The sequence below is a fragment of the Taudactylus pleione genome, unplaced genomic scaffold (genome assembly GCF_031769625.1).
Source record: "Taudactylus pleione unplaced genomic scaffold, aTauple2 ptg000017l, whole genome shotgun sequence".
In the NCBI taxonomy this organism is placed as follows: Eukaryota; Metazoa; Chordata; class Amphibia; order Anura; family Myobatrachidae; genus Taudactylus; species Taudactylus pleione.
The window spans coordinates 17772120-17788281 of NW_028284419.1; the positions used below are offsets into that span (position 1 = coordinate 17772120).

The following is a 16162-nucleotide window of genomic DNA, read 5'->3' on the forward strand; positions in this document are numbered from 1 at the left end:
AAAGCTGTTAGCGCCTGAGCGAAACAAGCCCAGGGCGGCTCCTGTACCGGTGCTGTAACCGTAAGAGGCCGCGCCATGGACAAACACTGCCGGCAAAGGCCCTCCGCGCTACCCTCCCCCTCCGCTAACGGTACTTTACACGTGGTACACTGTAGCCGGAAGGGAAAATCACTTTCAGACATGATGGCACCACGTATGTGACCCCTCTCACCAATTATATATTAAATAGGCGAGAGACCACCCTGCAGCACCGCACCGCAAGGGCTTAGCAGAAAGAACAGGGACAGTAATAAAGCTGACAGTCTTGAGAAGAAAAGTTACAGGCAGCAGCGCTAGCACAGTCACATACAATGCAAAGAAAATCAATTCCTGCACTAACAGCGCTGATCACTCAACTACACAGACACAGGGCCTGGTAGGACACAGCGCTGCATACACAGACCTGACCACAGCGGAGGAGAGGTATGCGGGGGGACCCAGACCACGATGCTTCCAATGCAGGCTTCCAGCAGCGTTCACCATGCTTCTGAAAAGATGGCCGCCGAGGAGCAGAGAGAAGGCTGGCCTGGGGGAGGAGCGCTGACACAGGGCCAGTCAGCACAGTGCAGAGAGGGCTGTGTGCAGCGGGGGAGGCGCCGGCTGTGAGACAGGGAAGGCGCGCTCCCCTGGCATGCATTTAACCCCTGGGACTCCCCAGCGCTACCGCTCTGCTGCGGTCCGCTGTCCCAGGGGGTAGTGGAAGCGCAGGTTGGTTGCCTGGCTCCACGCTGCAGCCAGTCCCCAGGGAGCCCCCTGCCTGGGGACTTAGGACCATGTGATCAGCGGGGACCCACCACGGGACCCCGCTGCTTACCTCTGTCCCCCTTGAATCCGGCCATGGTCCGGAACATCTGGGGTCACCGCTAGTTGTGACCCCAGATGCCCACCAGCATCCCCGGATCAGTACCGGCGTTCTGGTACCGGCGGGGTGTAGGGAAGACAGCATGGACGTCAGGACTGACTGTCCATGATGTTCATCCAGATGTGCAGCCACAGCTGCATGAAGAAAAGCTTCAGGGGCTCTTCTAGCCCCCACTCCAACAGGTGCACCCGACTCCGGCCGGGCACCAAACTAAACTGAGGTGCCTTGGCTCGGGGGCGGGGTATAGGAGGGGGACCTAGTGCATCCTGGGAGGCTGAAAGCTTAACTCTTTGGTGCCCTGCGACTGACGTCACACCTATACCCCAAGGTATCCTGTGGATACCCTATGGACCCTGAAGTAGAAAAACAAAACAAGGTATAATTTGTGTGGGTACTGCACAAATAATAACAGTGCCAAAATATGCTCAGTGACAAAGGGGTTAAAGTCAAACACAGCCCTAATACAGATTACAGTTCTTACAAAAATGAAGACTACGCAATATGTGATGTGTTATTTTTCTGATTGTAGCAACTATACCAGATTTTGCCTCCAACATTTTGCTAAATTAATAACGGATGATGATTTTCCAATTGTTAGAAATGTCTTTTCCAATTTAAGCCTGTTTTCTTTAGATCACTTTAAACAGAATTTGGCTAAAATATGTTTGTGTATACTGCATTTGGATTAAAATAAACAGCACATATTTGTACTAATCAACAAAATAAAAGTAGTTATTTCCCCACGGCACTTGTGTGTGTTTGTAAGAGTTATTATATTTAGGCCAGAAAAAGGAACACGACACAAAAATTTAACAACAACAACAAAAATATCTTCAAGCAACAACAAACAAATATAAAATGTATGCACATAGAGGATTCATTTGTATTTCCAAAAATAACCTTCAAAATATAATTAAGCGCCACCACCAATGCCAAAATCAATTTTGCAGTAAGACCATTGGAATGTAGAAAGCAATACATACAGCTGTAGTGGAAAAGCTGAGGAATTGAGAGGAATGAACTGTCCTCAGCAATTGAGAGCGATTCCCAAGGCGGCAGACAGCACGAAAAGCAATCAACATGCCTACAGAATGGGTCAATAAAAGAGGCACATCATTAGGTAAACAAGGCAACAATTACGTTGCTGCATAAAAGTAAGCAGCCAATGTCACAAATGGGAAACTTTACAAAGCAATAATATACCATGAAAATTACATTCATAACATTTCCAGATCAAATTTTCATAATAAAGCAAACATTCATACACAAAAACCAAACTGTTGATTGGACCTGAAACCTATACAGACTTTCAAGATATGGATGATGATGATAATAATAATAATAATAATAACAATATATTCATTCAGTGTTTCTGAAGAAGCTAGTGATCAATAATACTTAACATATTTTTTAATATTTTAGCCAATTTTTAACACTGGGGGAATTCAATTAGCCGTGGGGTAATTTAAACAACAATTTCCTTGCACGGTAAACTAGGTGTTAACATGCACTAACACACTGAATCTGCATAAACTGCAGAACTGATGTCTTTCCACCACTCCTTAATCCCAAGAGGATGCATCTAAAGCTGCGAGGAAAAGTTCTCCTCTGTAGTTTAACGTGCAGGGTAAATCCCACGGCTAATTCGATTCCTCCCATTTAAAAAGAATGTCTCAGCTGAAATTTTGCTAGATATTCTTCCTAGAGCAGTCCATTAGAGGAAGCAGTAGTTTCACTATATGGGGGTTGTTATATTGTGACCATTTACAGAATGTGTAAAGAAAGTAACTTATCTACAACATTACATTTCATAGACATCCTTTTCATACATTTGGAGATATTTGTATTTGAAACATTGCCATAATAGGGCACATCTTGTTTTTGTTGTCCGTTAGTTTGATCTGATCAATGAGTATTTAGACCGGGGTGGGCAAATAAGTGGTACTCCAGCAACTGGTGAACTACATATCCCAACATGCTTAGCTAAAGTTTTGGCAGTCCCACAGCACTGATAAAACTTTAGATGACCCACCTATTGTATAGATTAATGGTGAAAGGCTAGTAAATTGCCAGTATTGCTGAACAAAGATGTGTCCTTGGAGATCATTAGCAAAATGCATTGCAAAAATGGTGTACCAAACAAACACCCCTATGGGGTCTATTTACTAAGTAGTGCTATAGGAGACAGAGTGAAAAGTGATAAGAAAGTGATAAGGTGCCAGCCACTCAGCTCCCAACTGTCATTTTTCAAACACAGCCTGTGAGATGACAGTTGGGAGCTGATTGTCTGGCACCTTATCACTTTCCACTGTCTCCTAACACTGCTTAGTAAATAGACCCCCATGTCTTTGCAAGACTGAAAGCAACATATCCTATCAGTGGGTTTGACCATTTCCGAAACCTTAGAGCAGATAACCAACTTTGCTATCCCAACTACCCTGAGAAATCTGAGCCATATAATAAACTTGAAAGACAACAGGGGATATGTGCAGCGGCTTCCTTGCATCTGGCGATACCTGATGCAGGTAGGGGCAGACAGACTTATAGTGTGCGCGGCTGCTAACAAAAAGGGGGCGTGGCCTCACAGATAGGGCGTGGCCTCACTGCCCAAACCCCCCATTTTAGTCACTCCGGTGATCTCGGGGATGTGGATTGCCCCCGGGGATCAGTCTTTTTGCGTGTGCTGCACGTAATGCTACAGTGCAGCACCCAACTCCTGTACATGAGGAAGAGTCGCCACTTTGGAGTCACCCCTCGGCGGGTAACATCCGGGTGTGGCCCATACCATCTTGTGATGCCACAGGAAATGTGGTATGGCTTTTGACGATTTTATGATCGATTTGGAAAACCTCTGATTTACTAAAGGTCAAATAGCAGATAACATAGTATATTTTGAGTCTGCACAATTTGATGGCAACCAATTTTTTCAAATGGCAAGTATGCAAAACCACTGGAAAAGAAGGCAGTTTTTGTTTAGACATAGGGCCTGATTCAGATCCGGACGGTAATGCACAGCCGCAAGGATGCAGCTGTGTAATACCGTCCAGAAAAAATGAAAGTACTGCAGGTATCATCTATAGGAAGCAGGTGCCTCCTGACAGCAATAGCGATCCAAGTGCAGCGTCCGTAGCTGCATTAGATCACCATCGCGACCATCAGCCAGTCTGAGTAAGCTTCAGCTTACTCAGGCTGGCAGTCTGCGAGGCCAAGAAATCTGCATCCACCCGCGAAGACCCTGGCCTCGGCACTCCAGGAAAAGAAGGACAACACGTCCCAGTTTCTGGGAACGCAGACCAGGCACGCTCCATCTGTGCATGAGATCACAGGATCTCTCCGCCACATGCACAGTTTTCTAATATTAGGAAAACTGCAATAATATACGGACCTTCATAAGACCCATTGTGCTGATAAAGAGGTAGCTCAAAGCACATTAGGGGGTAAATTTACTAAGAATCGAGACGGCCCCGATTTTCAAGGAGATTAATCTTGCTAGAACTCGCCAAATTCGGGTGATTTAATCCCTTTTTTTTTTTTACCAAATTTACCAACAGGCGATTTGAGGCTAAACGAGTTGGCCGATGGTGAAGCAGAACGAGATATCTCTCCCGAGTATCTAGTTTTGCAGGAGATTACTCCCCCTAGATTGCAGTGTTTTCTCTCTGCAAATCTCTCCCGATCTAGCAGCCTACACATATCAGTGAGATATGTGTTGGCTGCTTGTGTGTTAAGACTTGCAAAAAAGGGTTAAATGTTATTTTAAAAAATTACGTGAGGTCCCCCCCAGAAGACTAACCAGCCCCGAACTTGCCAGCCTGTCCTGGTTCTTAAAATTACAGAGAATAAATGTGTAGGGTTCCACTGTAAATTTACAAACTAGCACCAGGCAGCAGGGACAGAGCTGGTTTTAAATATACAGAGAAAAAAAATGGCGTGAGGTTCCCCTTGTATTTAAAATCAGCCCTGGACCCTTTCTAGCGGGGGACTGATGCCACAGCCAGGGGAGCCCTTTCACCAGGCCCCCCAGCCGCAGCATCAGCCCTGATGCTAGTCAGCCCAGGCCAGGGATCCCTGGGGAGTTGAATACCCCTCCAATAAAGGGGTACCCCTCTCCAGGGCACCCCTGGCCTAGGCTGGTAGCCTGGGGCTATCCCCGGCACCCTAGGGCGGTGGGTGCCGGGTTGATAGTGTATGTGAATTGTAAAATAAATGGTTGAATATTGTCTTTGGTTGTGGAACAACACGTCTCAGCAAGCCTCACCCGCATGCTGGAATTTGGAGAACCACAAATACCAGCATGCGGGGCATTACGGGCCCGCTGGCACTTGTAGTTCCACAACCAAAGCAATACGTAAAAACACAACATACACCGTGACAGTAAAATTTTATTATAACATACATGCGCACTCACACTCACTATCACACATACTCACCGAAGTAATCCATAGGGATACCTATAAAAAAAAATCCATACTCACCTCTCCTATGCGTAGTTCACGTCCTCTTCTCCAAGAAGGCATCCAAAGGGTTAAAACAAAAAAACAGGTGTTCCCGAATCCAAACGGACTGAACAAAGCTATGTGTTTCCACATAGCTTTACTCCGCGCAAATGACCGGGACACACGTGGGCCCAGTCATTGAAGAAGCTGCCAGCCAATCAGCGGGCATCTCTGTCGGAGCAGCTCCCTAATTGGCTGTGTGCGGTCAGCGTGTCTCCCCATAGACTTCTATGGGGAGAATTCTCCAATGAAGTCTATGCTGGGAACAGCGACATTGTATCTACTGCTGTAACCACAAGGTTAATTGAGGTTCACCCTTGTGGTTACAGCAACATAGTGCCCGCTCAGCCGCGGGATTTCTTCATAGAAATCCCAGTGCTGAGCTTTCATTGGCTGAGGCAAGCCCTCCGCTTCTCAGCCAATGAGTGGTCCCCACCATTGACTTCGTTCTGCAGAGGAAGTTAAAGAAGTTAAAGCCCTTTTGCAGTCCTCCCCCCCCCCCCCACCACTTCCACCTCTCCCCTATCCCCTCCTCCGCTCTCTTCTACTGCCTGCTCCCATCTTGCCCACCTCCTTAATCTCTAATCTCTCCCGCTCTACTGGCACTGTTCCTTCTGCATTCTGGCATGCCCTTGTCTCCCCATTCGTAAAAAACCTAACCTTGATCCTAACATTCTCTCTAACTACCGACAAATCTCTCTCCTCCCTTTTTGCCTCCAAAATCCTTGAGTGTATTGTTTAAGGAGTTTGGAGGCAAAAAGGAGTTTGAGCGTAACCGCCTCACCACATTTCTTTCCTCCCACTCCCTCCTTTACCCTTTTCAGTCTAGCTTCCGTTCTCTCCACTCCACTGTAACTGCCCTCACAAAAGTCAGCAACAACCTCCTTGCTGCCAAATCCAAAGGCCACTACTCCCTGCTCATTCTCCTTGACCTCTCTGCTGCTTTTGACACTGTGGACCACCCTCTACTGCTGCATATCCTTCACTCCCTTGGTCTACGCGACACTGCTCTCTCCTGGCTGTCTTCCTACCTCTCTGACCATTCCTTCTCTGTTTCCTCTCACAACGACTCCTCCCCCCCACAGCCTCTTACAGTAGGTGTTCCCCAAGGTTCTGTTCTTGGAACTCTCCTATTCTCTCTCTATACGTCCTCTCTAGGTAAACTCATCTGCTCTTCTGGCCTCCATTATCATGTCTATGCTAATGATACTCAGATCTACCATTCACCTTATCTTTCCCCCTCTCTACTGACTGGTATCTCTGTCTCTCTGCTATCTCTTCCTGGATGTCCCAGCGTTTTCTCAAACTCAGTGCTGTGAGGCAGTAATGCTAATCATTACACTGTCTGTGCTTCCATTATATTTGATATTTTATCAGTAAAGCTATATATTTTTTAATATTTTGAATATGTCATGTCCCCTCATTACCATACCAGTGTTTTACAAATCTCCAATATTGTTGTCTATAAGCACATTTCCTTTCTATTTGTTGTTTGCAGTTTAATGGGTGAATTTATTCACTAATTCCCAATTGGAATAGCTGCTATTTCCTATTTAAGTATACGCACAGGTGATTTTTGGTATATTTATAGAAGTGCTCACTTTTTTGATTAGCGCAGAGGAACCCCTCTTTTGTTTTTGGCTTTGTAAACTGCAGCTTAATTCACTGCAAAATTCTTGAGCTGCGAGGTTCAGTCTGACTGTGGGAACTCGCGCACGGGGTTAACCCCGCTAATTGAATAGCTCCTGCACGGCAATTAGCCCACAGTTAATTGAATACCCCCCTATGACTTCCAAAAAGCTTAAAGCTGGACTACCATTTTAAGAAATATTTTGCCAAGGAGCCTCTTCTCCTAGCCAGAACCTCAGGGTTGCTCCAAGCAGCCGTTTTCCCAGATTATTTAACAGTCCAGGCCAAAAATTCAAATTGGGATATGGAGAGGTTCAAGTTATCAGCGGAAGGACCACAGGACGACAGTTTGCGATAGACCCCACTGCTCACATAGCCCCTCTGCCATCATTTAAAAGAGATAAACAAATGACACATTCTGATTCTATATTACAGAACCAGCAGAGGTAAAAAAAAAGATGTGGAGCTCCTGCTGAGGGGGGAAGGGGGGTACCTTATCAAATTATTTTTCTAGGTGGCAGTATAGGGAACACTCTGTTCAGGGTTAATTGTTCTTATAAAGTATTCAAATATTTAATGGGCTGTCAGAAGTTTCCGTAAGATTCTTACTATGCTAGAATTAGTATTACAAACCCATTTTTTGCAGGGTTGCCATCTGTGGTGACTTGCGCAGCAGCTGAAGCTGGGAACGGGGTGAGCTGTGAGGGGAGGTGAAATTGGCGTCTGCTGTCAGAAGAGGTGGGATTCAGATGAGTGACCATACAGCTGCGAGGGGAGTTGGAAGGAAGCCAGTGAGGGTGATTCAATTGTTTTTTAAGGCGTGATAATTAATGAGCGCCCAGTGTTGCAATTCAATTGTTCTGGCCACTCAATTATTGCCCTCTTCGCCCCGGGTTTAGCCGTGTAAAACGGCTAAACCCGTCTAAAGTTCTGGTTAGGGCGCGCTAACTGCGGTTAGCGTGCCCTAACCAGGAGGTTTCTCACACATTTATGCTTGCACCCTCCTGAGGGTTGCGAGCAGAAATGCTGGCGGCTATCGTGCCCTGACGGAGCAACAATTGAATTGCTCCGTTGGGTGTCTTAGAAAAAAAGCCGCCGGCAAAACAACTGAATTCCCCCCAGTGAGAGCTGTGCGAGTAGGTAGCAGAAGGCTATGTCCTGGCAGGCAGCTAATGAAATCTGTGAGGATAGCTGGTAGGGGACTTGGCCTTAACAGACATTGGGTCCAATATATAATAGTTTCAGATCCATGATGCACCAAAATGAGCCGGATTAGCATAATTGTCTTCAATGGAAGATAGGTATCTAGTGTAAAGCAATGGTTGGATATGGCTGAGTATGACAATAAGCAGTGCACACGGTATATTGAGATGTTTTGGTTATAAAGATGTATCAGTGTGGCTACATCTATTCATCTATTTTTCTTACATACAGTTATTCAAATAATAAACTTGTGGAATAGCAGTTTTAGATCATTTGAGCTGTGTTGTCACCAACTTGACAGAAAACTTAAGTTTGACATTTTAAGATGACTAGGGAGGAGGATTTAAAAGAAGGAGGTGACCAACAGAACCAGAGGTAACAATCTCTGCGGTTGGCTTTCGACCAAGGCTGTCAGATTATGCAAGGTGAACCGTGCACAGAGTAAAGTAATTTAAAAGTCTTAACTTTATAATGGCATTCTAATTCAAATTAAAGAAACTGTTTTATTTTACAAAAACTTAATTTCCCTTCAATACCATACACACACATATATTGTAAATGCCAGTATAACTATACTGAATATATACACACACACATTTTATATGCGTACAAACAATAAACACATTCAGCATATTACATACATACACTATGAACACACATACACTGATCAGCCATAACATTAAAGCCACTGACATGTGTAAAGTGAATAATATTGATTATCTCGCTACAATGGCTCCTGTCAATATATTAGGCAGCACGTACCGTTCTTGAAATTGATGTACTGAAAGCAGAAAAAACAGACAAGCGTAAGGCGACTTTGACAAGGGTCAAATTGTGCTGGCTAGACGGCTGGGTAAGAGCATCTTCAAAACAGCAGGTCTTGTGTGGTATTCCCATTATGCAGTGTTAAGTACCTGCCAAATGTGGTTCAACGATGAACTGGCAACATGTCATGAGCACCCAATGGTCATTAATGTGCGTGGGGTGCAAAGGCTAGCCCGTCTGGTCCGATCACCACAGAAGAGCGCCTGTAGCACAAATTGCTGAAAAAGTATCAGAACACTGAATGCATCACAGCTTGCTATGTATGGGGTTGCATAGCCACAGACTGGTCAGAGTGCCCATGCTGATCCCTGTCCCCTGCCAATAGTAATAGGCACTTGATTGTCAGAACTAGACCATAGAGCAATGGAAGACAGTGGTCTGGTGAATCATGTTTTCTTTACATCATGTGGCGGCCGGGTGCGTGCGCATCATTAACTTAGGGAAGAGATGGCACCAGGATGCAATATGGGAAGGCAGCAAGCTGACAGAGGCAGTGTGATGCTTTGGGCAATGTTCTGCTGAGAAACCTTGAGTCCGGGCATTCATGTGAATGTTATTTTGAAACGTACCACCTACCTCAACATTGTTGCAGACCAAAAGTACACTTCTTCATGGCAACTGTATTCCCTGACGACAGTGGCCTTTTTAATGCATCCTACCAAACTGAAAAAAATTGTTCAGCAATGGTTTAAGGAACATGACAGAGTTCAAGGTGTTGACTTGGCCTCCAAATTCCCCAGATCTCAATCAGATTCTGCGAGATGTGGTGGAAAACTAAGATCAAACCATGGAGGCCCCACCTCGCAACTTTCAGGACTTAAAGCATCTGTTACTAACATCAAGAAACCATAGGACACCTTCAGGGGTCTTCTGGAGTCCATACTTTCATGGGTCAGAGCAGTTTTGCCGCACGAGGGGGGCTACACAATATTAGGCAGGTGGTTTTAATGTTATGACAGATCAGTGTATAGAATGTCGACATATGGAGTTTCTCGAGCTGACAGAACGCCTAGCAAGAGGATACATGATATTAATTATTTTATACATCCCGATCAAACTGGCTTCATGCTGGGTAAATCCATTACTCAAAATCTTAGGCGTCTTTCCTATCATATGCAGGTGTCCCATAGGGATGCTCCTTAAGCTGTGGTGGTCTCCTTAGAAGTAGCCAAAAACTTCGAATTTTGTAGAATGGGAGTATTTATGGGAGGGCTTGTCTAGGTTTGGTTTTGGTCCCAGATTTATTAGCTGGGTCCGTCTTTTGTACTCTTCCCCTGCAGCCAGTGTCGGGGAATGGTTTTATCTCCTCTTCTTTTAAGCTCGGACGTGGCACATGCTAGGGGTGTCCTTTATTCCCTGCTTTGTTTGCATTGGCTATGGAGCCCCTGGCGTGTCTCATTCGCTCAGATTCAGCTATATAGGGTCTGCGGGCAGGCCGTGTAATCGACACAACAGCTCTTTATGCAGATAGGCTGTTGTTTATGGTGGATGCGGGACCATCTCTAGAGCGTTGGATGGACGTTATTAAGGATTTTTGTTGTTTTTCAGGATTACTGATTAATTAGTCCAAGGCTAGTATTTTTCCTTTGAATGGTTCCCTGCCTCATTCCCCTTTTCTATCCTGCCCTCTACAATGGACTCTCTCCTTTCGGTATTTGGGTGTCTCCATCTTGTCTAATTCTGCTAATTTAGTAGAACTTATAGTGGTGCCTGTTACTTCAGCATTTAAACATAGGATTCATGTGTGGAAAAAACTTATGCTTACAGTCCTAGGTCGCATTCATTTATTTAAAATGTCTATTCCTGTCTAAATGTCTTTATGTCCTATAGCACTCCCCTGTATTTACTGCTAAAAAAGTTTTCTCCCTCTTGATTCTATTCTTTCTTTTTTTTGTGTGGGGGGATAAAGAGACCTTGGATTGCTCTCCGTACCCTATGCAGATCTAAATCTTCAGGTAGGTTGGCCCTTTCTAACTTACTTATTTACTTTATGGCATCACAACTGTCCCACTTAGTAACCTGGTTATCTGCTGGTACTGATACCACTCTGGCTGGTCTCTTGATGACCAAGCGGGGGCTCCTTTACAAATGTTAATCTCGGTAAAAACGCCAGGCAGATCTCCCCCCTTACTTCAACAGGCTCGACTGGTTTGCACTTTCTCAGGGATTGTTTGGGAATGAGGGTATGGACCTTGTGGTTTAATGGTGGTTTTTCTGAATTGGGTGTGCTGGGATCTGAGTCCCTTTGGATTTCTTATGGTATCAAAACCCTTGGTCATTTGTTTCATAATGGAGTTAACCACTCCTTTTATTATTTGCGTATGGAGTTTGGCCTTCCTCGTACGTTTTTTTATAGATACCTTCAGCTCAGTCATGCCCTGCAAGCTCAGTTTGGATCTGATCCTATTTTATTATCACCCTCTCTTCTTAAACTTGCGCTGGTTAATGATACCATTGGCCATGAATGTTATGTTTATACTAGTCGTAAGGCCCTTCCTACATTTCACAAGTTATGGGACAGATGGGCTCTTTCTTGATTGGGCCTTCGTAGACCTGTTGGGAGATCCTTCCGTGTAATCTATCCTTTTCTATCTTCCCTCTCCTTATCTCCTTAGCTTGCCCCTTTTGTTTTCCTTTTACCTCCATGTGCGAGCGGTTTATAAGCTATATTTGTGTTTCTGGGTTCGTCTTATCACTGATATCCCTCTGACTGTATATTTTGTTGTTTAATGATGCGTTTTTTGCTGGCAACACTCATATCTTTTGCAAATTTACCTGTATTTATTTTTTTTGTTCTGTTTATAAAATACTACAATTTAAAAAATAAATAAATAAAAAAAAATAAAAAAAAAAAAAGAAGAGGATACAGGATGCCACTGTCCTCCACGTTTCTCAGCCGAACATGTCCCTCATTCATCCAATATTATTTGATCAGTTTTTCCCTTTATTCTCTAGAATAATATGAGATATGGTAAGAACTTACCCTTGTTATCTCTATTTCTACGAAGTCCATAGGGTTCCACAGGATACCTTGGGGGGGGTATAGGTGTGACATCAGTCGCATGGCACCAAAGAGTTAAGCTTTCAGCCTCCCAGGATGCACTAGGTCCCCCTCCTATACCCCGCCCCCGGGCCAAGGCACCTCAGTTAGTTACCAAGCCATAGGCCGGAGGAGGAGAAGGAAGAGAGAGAACAAAGATTTGGACACATACAAGAATCACATTCTCACCAGAGGGAGACGGAAAACCGGTGACCAGAGCAAAGCCCATCTGCAGCACAGGTGCGACAGGGCGGGAGTCCTGTGGAACCCTATGGACTTCGTAGAAATAGAGATAACAAGGGTAAGTTCTTACCATATCTCATATTTTCTACTTCAGGGTCCATAGGGTATCCACAGGATACCTTGGGGATGTCCCAAAGCAGTATCCTTTAAGGGTGGGGACGCTCCTGTGCAGAAGGGAGAATCCGCCGCCCGAAGGAAGCATCCTGAGAGGCGAAGGTGTCAAACCTGTAATACCTCACGAAGGTATGGACAGAAGACCACGTAGCAGCCTTGCAGATCTGAACTGCCGAGGCACCACGTCGAGCTGCCCACGAAGGACCCACAGACCTAGTGGAATGAGCCTTCAGAGAAGGAGGGACCGGTAGGCCTTCATGAAGATAAGCTTCAGAAATAGCCATACGGATCCAGGCTGCCAAAGTTTGCTTTGAAGCAGGCCAACCCTTTTTACGGAAGCCATAGAGGACAAACAAAGCGTCCGACTTCCTAAACGAAGAAGTGCGGTCAACATAAGTCCTTAAGGCCCGCACAACATCCAAAGAGGCCTCACCCACGGAAAGACCCGGTGAGTTAAAGGCCGGAACAACTATTTCCTCGTTAACATGAAACTGGGAAACAACTTTGGGAAGAAACTCGGGCCGAGTGCGGAGCACTGCCCTGTTCCCATGAAAAACCAAGAAAGGGGGTCTACAAGAAAGAGCCCCTAACTCAGAAACACGTCTGGCCGAAGCAATGGCCAGAAGGAAAACAGTCTTAGCTGTTAGCCATTTAATATCCACTGAGCCCAGTGGTTCAAACGGCGGTCCTTGGAGAGCCCTCAGGACCACAGCCAAAACCCAAGGCGCCACAGGTGGAACAAAGGGCGGCTGAATACAGAGAACACCTTGCATAAAGGTGCGCACATCCAGGATTGTAGCAATCCTACGGTGAAACCAGACAGATAGGGCCGAAACCTGTACCTTCAAAGAAGCAAGGCGAAGCCCATGATCTAGTCCCGCTTGCAGGAAGGCGAGAATCCGAGACAGACGAAACTCCCGCCGTGCATAACCTCTCGGTAGACACCACTGGAAGAACGTATGCCACACGCGATGGTATATCCTCGCGGAAGACGGTTTCCGAGCTCGTAACATGGTACGCACCACAGAGCTGGAAAACCCCCGGGACCTCAGCATGGCCGTCTCAACAGCCACGCCGTCAAAGACAGCCGAGTCAGGTCCGGGTGAAGACAAGGACCCTGAGACAGAAGGTCCGGTCGTAGCGGCAACCGCAGAGGACTGTCCACGGACAGACCCTGAAGGTCTGAGAACCAGTGCCGTCTGGGCCACGCGGGAGCTATCAACAGGAGCGTCCCTCCTTCCTGTTTGAATTTCCGGATTACCCGTGGAAGAAGGGAGACCTGAGGGAACAGGTATGCGAACCGGAACGTCCACCGGACGGACAGAGCATCCACCAGAGACGCCCCTTCGTCTCTTGTGCGAGACCCGTACACCGGCAACTTGTTGTTGTGCCGGGACGCCATGAGGTCGATTTCTGGAAGACCCCACCTGTCCACCAGTAGTTGAAAAACGTCCGGGTGCAGGGACCATTCCCCCGGATGAACGTCCTGGCGACTTAGAAAGTCCGCCTCCCAATTTAGCACTCCCGGGATGAAGACCGCTGATATGGCCGGAAGATTGCGCTCCGCCCAAACCAGGATCCGAGAGACCTCTACGAGAGCCGCCCGACTGCGAGTTCCTCCTTGCCTGTTTATGTAGGCCACGGTGGTAGCATTGTCCGACTGGACCTGCACCGGGTGACCCTGGAGAAACCGCTGTGCCTGCAGGAGAGCATTGAAGACCGCACGGAGTTCCAAGATATTTATTGGAAGCTCCGCTTCTGTCGGCGTCCACCTGCCCTGGAACAAGTGTGGAGCCGAAACTGCTCCCCAGCCCCGAAGACTGGCGTCCGTTGTCAACAGGACCCAATTTGGAACCCAGAACGGACGTCCCTTGTTGAGGTGGGTCGTCTTTAACCACCACGCAAGGGACAGGCGAACCTCCGGGGTGAGCACAATCGTCTGGAACTTCAGAGACTGAGGCAGCCCGTTCCACTTGGACAGGATCAGGTGCTGCAGAGGTCTGGAGTGAAACTGGGCGTATTCCACCATGTCGAACACCGACACCATGGAGCCCAGTAACCTCATCGCCGAGTGTAAGGACACCCGGCGGCTGTGCAGACAACTGCGCACCCTTGACTGTAAAGCAGAGATCTTGTCCTCCGTCACGAAGATCCTTTGCTGTCCCGAGTACAATAAGGCTCCAAGATGCAGAATCCTCCGAGACGGGATTAGAGTGGACTTCTGCCAGTTGATTAGCCAGCCGTGCCGTTGCAGCAGTGCAATGGTCAGGTCCAAGTGGTGTAACAGGAGCTCTGGAGATCCTGTCACCAATAACAGGTCGTCCAAGTACGGCAACATGCGGACTCCTAGCAGCCGCAGAGAAGCCGCCATGACCGCCATCACCTTGGTGAAAACACGTGGTGCTGTCGCCAGGCCAAAAGGTAACGCCCGAAACTGGAAGTGGTCGCTGCGGATTGCAAACCGAAGGAACTCTTGATGGCGCAAAAGAATAGGGACATGCAGGTAAGCGTCCTGTATGTCCAATGACACCATGTAGTCCCCAGGTTCCAGCACCAGAATGATGGACCGTAGGGTCTCCATCCGAAACTTCGGGACCCGCAAAGACTTGTTGAGTGCTTTGAGGTTGAGAATCGGACGATATGACCCATTGGGTTTCTGTACCAAAAATAGATTTGAATAGAGACGCCACCGGCCTTTTATGAGGCCGCATCACAGACTCCCCTTGCAACACATCCGACAAGTGCTGTACAGAACTCGTCAGGGAGTTAACCCACGCTGGCTCCTGAGAACCCGGGAGCGGGGAAATAGGGAGACTGTGGGGTACCACCAATTGTCGTGGGAACCCCTGCATGGGTGACGACACCACAGACTGCTGGGACAAACCCATCGGAGTAAACGCGGGCTGCGGAGCTAACTGGCCCACTAAAGCTGTTAACGCCTGAGCGAAACAAGCCCAGGGCGGCTCCTGTACCGGTGCTGTAACCGTAATAGGCCGCGCCATGGACAAACACTGCCGGCAAAGGCCCTCCGCGCTACCCTCCCCCTCCGCTAACGGTACTTTGCACGTGGTACACTGTAGCCGGAGGGGAAAATCACTTTCAGACATGATGGCACCACGTATGTGACCTCTCTCACCAATTAAGTATTAAATAGGCGAGAGACCACCCTGCAGCACCGCACCGCAAGGGCTTTAGCAGAAAGAACAGGGACAGTAATAAAGCTGACAGTTTAGAGAAGAAAAGTTACAGGCAGCGCTAGCACAGTCACATACAATGCAGAGAAATAACAATTCCTGCACTAACAGCGCTGATCACTCAACTACACAGACACAGGGCCTGGTAGGACACAGCGCTGCATACACAGACCTGAGCACAGCGGAGGAGAGGTATGCGGGGGGACCCAGACCATGATGCTTCCTTCCAGACTTCCAGCAGCGTTCACCATGCGTTGCAGAGAAGATGGCCGCCGAGGAGCAGAGAGAAGCTGGCCTGGGGGAGGAGCGCTGACACAGGACCAGTCAGCACAGTGCAGAGAGGGCTGTGTGCAGCGGGGGAGGCGCCAGCTGTGAGACAGGGAAGGCGCGCTCCCCTGGCATGCATTTAACCCCTGGGACGCCGCAGCGCTACCGCTCTGCTGCGGTCCGCTGTCCCAGGGGGTAGTGGAAAGTGCAGGTTCAGTACCTGGCTCCACGCTGCAGCCAGTCCCCAGGG

The 16162-nt window shown here is 47.4% G+C and overlaps 1 protein-coding gene across 4 annotated transcripts in view; it reads right to left on the reverse strand.

Moving 5' to 3' along the window:
• Window positions 1–16162, reverse strand: part of KYAT3 (kynurenine aminotransferase 3) — an 82415-nt gene that overhangs the window by 56873 nt on the left and 9380 nt on the right. For 3 of the 4 annotated variants that reach the window (XM_088482212.1, XM_088482210.1, XM_088482213.1), the window contains exon 2: window positions 1885–1985. The exons of the other annotated variant lie outside the window; for it this stretch is intronic. In XM_088482212.1, the coding sequence (XP_088338338.1) occupies window positions 1885–1983 (99 nt within the window). In that variant the 5' untranslated portion in view covers window positions 1984–1985. The remainder of the gene's footprint in view (window positions 1–1884; window positions 1986–16162) is intronic. 4 annotated transcript variants of the gene reach the window in all.